At 50.1% G+C, this 5,807-nt stretch overlaps 1 protein-coding gene across 1 annotated transcript; it reads left to right on the top strand.

Moving 5' to 3' along the window:
• Positions 1 to 1,296: 1,296 nt before the first annotated feature.
• Positions 1,297 to 4,428, top strand: LOC123642075 (NACHT, LRR and PYD domains-containing protein 10-like). The gene is given in 3 exon segments (XM_045557001.1): positions 1,297 to 1,692; positions 2,875 to 3,793; positions 3,795 to 4,428. Coding segments are annotated over 3 exon segments (1,836 nt in total). The 5' UTR covers positions 1,297 to 1,409.
• Positions 4,429 to 5,807: the final 1,379 nt, after the last annotated feature.

Genomic DNA, 5,807 nt, shown 5'->3' with positions numbered 1-5,807 from the left:
GGGAGCCCTGAGTCTTCTTATGCAGTGGAAGCTTTGTTGTCAATCACCCCTCTTTACCAGGCCTGCTTCTCCAAACTGGCCTGTGACTTGCAGCCAAGGCCCCATGTGTCCTGACACATTCGAACTTTTCTCTCCTCTGTCAGTGTGTGGCCAAAATGCTTATATTTGAATTGCAGTAACTTTCTCCATTCCCAAATACTCCTTTGACCACCCTCTGTGACAAATGTGTCATTTTACTACTGAGATGGATTCCCACTGGCCTTAGATGACAGGTATAATTCTGAGAGCTTTCTATTAATTGTTGTTTTTCTTTTCGCAATGACTGCCACCCTGCCTACATGTTCGTCCCATATTTTAAACATTGCTCAAAATCTTGCTCTCCTTTCCCTGCTACTTTAGTATGTATAAATGTCTCTAGTTTCTGGTCTTATTTAGCACAACTTCCTGGATTCTGAGTCTCTTGTCTGTGCCTTTATTTTTTGATTCTCTCTGTCTCTCTGCATCTACCCAGGTCATAGACCACAGTTTAAATCCCACCTCTTTGGGGGATCCCACCTCCAATAGCCTAGCTCTAGAATACGCTGGAAAACCATTTTTCTCTGACTGATGAATTTCTCATCTGGAGGAGTACCTGAAATGGTTTTGGAGATGATCAAAAAGGACAATATATGTAAACCACCTGGCAGAATGTAGGCACTCAAAAGGGGCTGTCCCTCTTCTGATTGGTGTTTGCACGTGTCTCCTCATCTGAATGAGAAGACTTTCAGCTTTGAAATCATGTGTGACTGGGTCCATGCGGCTGACGTGTGAGGCCCTGTGAGTGTAGAGTTTTACCTTTTTGCTGTACCTCAGCAGTCCCAGCCAACGTGCACCAGCTCTGGATAGGATCACACGGCCAGGGGCAGGCTCAGTTTTAAAACTTAAAACTGAAACTTAGAAATAAATTTGTTTCATAACCCATCTATCTAAGGAGCATAGTGGGCCTAAAAAACAATGTGTGTGAGAGGGAGAGAAGGAGGGAGGGAGGAGAAAGAGACCGAGATAGAGATGGAGGTGGGGGGAGAGAGAGACAGAGGGAGGGGGAGAAGGAGTGAGAGAAGGATAGAGGGAGAGAGGGAGGCAGAGGCCAACACACCCAACATACCTTCCTATTCGTTGACACAAATGCCAGCTTACAGATGACACAGGTCACCTGACAAAGAGGCAGAGGGGAATAACTAGGGGAATTCCTCTGCGGTCTCATTTGCTCACCTTCGTTGGAACTTTGCACACCTCTCATCTCTCCCTGGCCTTCACTCTGCAGCTTGCCAAGCACCCAGCAGGGTGCCTTCAGGCCGCTCTCCCATCAGCAGTGGACCTCTGCTTTCACCTCCTTCTCCAGGTCACTGGTCTGAACTTGACCCTTCACCATGGCCCTGACTCGTGATCCCCAGGACGCATTGCTCTGGGCTCTGAGTGAACTTGAGGAGAACAATTTCAAGATATTAAAGTTCCACTTACGGGGTATGGCCCTGCCTGAGGGCCAGCCCCACCTGGCCAGAGGGGAGCTGGAGGGTCTGAGTCGGGTGGAGCTGGCATCTAAGCTGATTCTAACTTACGGAGCACAGGAGGCTGTGAGAGTGGTGCTCAAGGTCTTGAAGGTCATGAACCTGTTGGAACTCGTGGACCAGCTCAGCCTCATTTGTCTCAATGGTGAGTGCGGAGGGGAAAAGAGGAGGGTGGGGTGGTCTGGGGCCTCCTCCCTGCATGGCAATTCCAGAGACTCCCATGGCCGGTAGTTTGTGCCTTCTGCCGTCCTGCCCTCTGCCCTTCCTGGGAGTCCCCAATGCCTCAGGGTCCTGGGTGGTCTCCAGCTGAGTGTTCTGACAACTGTCAGGTGGGGCCTGAGCCGAAGGTAGGGGTTTATTCATAAGTAGACTACAGTATCTTATGGCCATAACATCCCACCTCCTACCTCCAGCTGCAGTGTCAGAGAAGGGGACAGTGTGAAGAAAGGGGCTTAGAGGTCCAGGATGGTGCTGGTGATGGGATTTCCACCAACCTGGAGAAATAGCCTCAGGGTGTGAGGCTTGGACCTGCCCCAGCTGCTTCCTGGCAGGCAGCTCCGGCTGCTTCTTTCAGTCTTCTGTGCCCGTGATCTCTCACGGAACCACCCTAGAGAGTGGGGTGGGTGTGGAGCCTCCTATTCCTTCTCATGGGGTGCTGGGGAGGAGGGAGGATCCGTCAGTGCCTGTGCTCCCTCCCGTAGGGTCCTTTCATGGCTGAAAGCTCCTCTGCTACAGAAAAATGGGAGGGTGTCATGGACTCCAAGTCGCAGCTGCTGCTCAAAAGCCTGTTTAGCATCCGGCCTGTCCTTTCCCAAGAACTGGCTCCTAGTCCCGCACCATGCTCTGGCATCTCTTTCCTTTCTTCTCTCTCTGTCCCTACCTCTTCACCTGGGGACATTTCCCATGGACACCCAGACATTTATGCATTGTCACATACAGAGACTTTTGCACTTACACATATTCTGCAAACACACTGCTGGTGCACACTGACATGCCTTGCTGTACAACGTGCAGCTTCCATGAGCACATTCCTATGAGCACATGTGGATACAAACATCCACACACATCCCACAAATACCCCCCCACACACAACACAACCCCACACTCTCATATGGATGTGCACATACACACCACACACGTGTGCACACACACTCATATGCACATACAGGGGACTCTCCTTATGAAGCCAGAACTAGAATCTTCAGGGAGATACAAGTCAGGAAGTATAGAAGAAGATGAGACCAAAGAGCAAGTCAGAGTTTAGAGGGTCCATTTTGCCTTTTGAAGTTCCCATTTCACCACCTAACACCCCATTTTTCTGGCTCAGATTACAGAGAAACATACCGAGAGCACGTGCGCTCCCTAGAGGAGAGGAGAGAAGGGGAAGTTGGCGGCAGCTACATTCAGCTGCTCCTGGTGGCCAAGCCCAGCTCAGGGAGCCCAGAATCACCTGCCTGCCCTGTCCCAGAGCAGGAGCTGGACTCTGTCGTGGTGGAAGCTCTATTTGGTTCGGGGGAAAAGCCCTACCCGGCCCCATCCTCAGTGGTGCTACAGGGGTCTGCTGGCACTGGGAAGACAACCCTGGCCAAGAAAATGGTGCTGGACTGGGCCACTGGTGCTCTGTACCCAGGCCGGTTTGATTATGTCTTTTATGTGAGCTGCAAAGAAGTGGTCCTGCTGCCCAAGGGCAAAATTGAGCAGCTCATCTTCTGGTGTTGTGGGGACAGTCAAGCCCCTGTCACAGAGATTCTGAGGCAGCCAGAGCGGCTCCTGTTCATCCTGGATGGCTTCGATGAGCTGCAGAGGCCCTTTGAGAAACAATTGAAGAAGATGAGCTCTAGTCCCAAGGAGGAGCTCTTGCACCACCTAATTAGGAGAAAGATACTTCCCACATGCTCCTTGCTCATCACCACCCGGCCCCAGGCTTTGCATAATCTTAAGCCCTTGCTGAAACACACAGAGTACCTCCACATCCTAGGCTTCTCTGAGGAGGAGAGGAGGAGCTATTTCAGGTCCTATTTCAAGGACGAGGAGCAAGCCAGGAAGGCCTTTGAAGTTGTAGAAGGCAATGCCATTCTCCACCAAGCGTGTCAGGTTCCAGACATTTGCTGGGTGGTCTGCTCCTGGCTGAAGAGGCAGATGGAGAGAGGCCAGGCAGTGTCGGAGACACCCAGAAACAGCACTGACATCTTCATGGCCTATGTGTCCACCTTCCTGCCGTCTGATGACAAGGAGGGCTGCTCTGAGCCCCCAGCACAGGGTCCTGAGGAGTCTGTGCTCCTTGGCGGCTGAGGGGATCCAGAACCAGAGGTTCCTGTTTGAAGAAGCTGAGCTCAGGAAACACAGTTTAGATGGCCCCAGCTTGGCTGCTTTCCTGAGCAGCAACGATTACCAAGAGGGACTTGACATCAAGAAGTTCTATAGCTTCCGCCACATCAGCTTCCAGGAATTTTTTCATGCCATGTCCTACCTGGTGACAGAGGACCAGAGCCAGCTGGGGGAAGCATCCCGCAGAGAAGTAGAAAGGCTGTTGCAGGAAAAGGACCCAGAAGGGAACAAGGAGATGACCCTCAGTGTGCAGTTTCTATTGGATATGTCAAAGAAAGAGAGCTCCTCAAACTTGGAGCTAAAGTTCCGTCTCAAAATTTCTCCCTGTATAATGCAGGATCTGAAGCATATTAAAGAACAGATGGAATCTCTGAAGTTGAACAGGACCTGGGATTTGGAACTCTTGCTGCATGAGTCTAAGATAAAGAATCTGGTAAACAGTATTCAGATGAGTGATGTGTCATTCAAGGTAGAACATTCAAATGAAAGGAAGTCCCACAGCAGCAAGTCATTTTCTGTCAAAACCAGCTTGAATAATGGACAGAAAGAATAGCCAGGGGCTGGGCGCGGTTGCTCACGCCTGTAATCCCAGCACTCAGGGAGGCCGAGGGGGGTGGATCGTTTGAGCTCAGGAGTTCGAGACCAGCCTGAGCAAGAGCGAGACCCCGTCTCTACTAAAAATAGAAAGAAATGATTTGGACAGCTAAAAATATATATAGAAAAAATTAGCCGGGCATGGTGGCTCATGCTGTAGTCCCAGCTACTCGGGAGGCTGAGGCAGTAGGATCGCTTGAGCCCAGGAGTTTGAGGTTGCTGTGAGCTAGGCTGATGCCAAGGCACTCACTCTAGCCCGGGGAACAGAGCGAGGCTCTGTCTCAAAAAAAAAAAAAAAAAAAAAAAAAGAATAGCCAAAATGTCCTCTTGTGGGAGCACAAAAGGAGGTTTCTCATGGAAAAGGCAGAGGGACAGAGGAACCAGATGAGGAAGCTGAGAGCAGAGAAATGGGGACCACAGCACTGGAGGGTCAGAATAATGGGGGGATGGAGGGACAGGAGGATGGGGAAAGACAGACAGCAAGTAAAACAGGTTGGAGAGCTGAGAGCTCAGACTAAGGGGTACCAGAGGGAGAGAAGGAACACCTAGAAAAAGAATTAGATGACAGAGGATCAGAAGACTTGAACACAGGATCTGGGCAAAGGCCATGTGGGATGCGTCTTTAGAAACAACCCTGTTTACCCCCTGAAAGGTGGTCTTACTTATAACCTCTCTAACAGAGGAGAATAAACTATCAAACAGAAAGTAAGAGAAATAAAATCACAACACACCTACCCCTTGTTTAATTAAAACATGTGTGGCCTACCTTGTTATCTGTGAGTTCCTTCTCAGCCTTGAGAAAGTTCCTGAGTGGAGAGCAGGAGTGCGGACTCCCCCGCTTCCTCAGGGAGAGACAGTGCAGGACCCTCCCGCTATCAAGAAGAAGGAAGAGACTAGTAATAATTTCTGCCATCAATCTGCTATGTGAGAAACAGAAAAAGCCAACACAGCAGCTTCACAGCCGCTTTTATTATCAGTCCCCTAAAGCAGAGGAAAAAAAAGCCTTTTCTACCCTTTACAAGCACCGAGCAACTTTCCTCACCACCCGACATTTCTTTCCTCCCTCTGTGTGTCGTGGCCACTCTCTGTCTCTCTCTCTGTCCCTCTCTCTCTCTCTCTCTTTCTCAGAAAAATAAATAAACTTTCATTTCTGTTTATCCTAATCACTGTCTGAGAATTCTTTCTAGTCTTGTGCACGGACTTCATACTCTAGCATTTGGTGGCCCACACAGGGAGGAGAAACTGAGTCACTTCTCTGCCTCTGTACAAGGAGCTCACTGCTCACTTCTCAGCTTCTGTCCTGAGACTCCTCCTCTGCTGCACAGCTCCCAGGATTTC

This window comes from Lemur catta, chromosome 7, assembly GCF_020740605.2.
Source record: "Lemur catta isolate mLemCat1 chromosome 7, mLemCat1.pri, whole genome shotgun sequence".
In the NCBI taxonomy this organism is placed as follows: Eukaryota; Metazoa; Chordata; class Mammalia; order Primates; family Lemuridae; genus Lemur; species Lemur catta.
The sequence above is the reverse complement of the archived record's forward strand: the minus strand, read 5'-3'. Positions and strand labels throughout refer to the sequence as shown.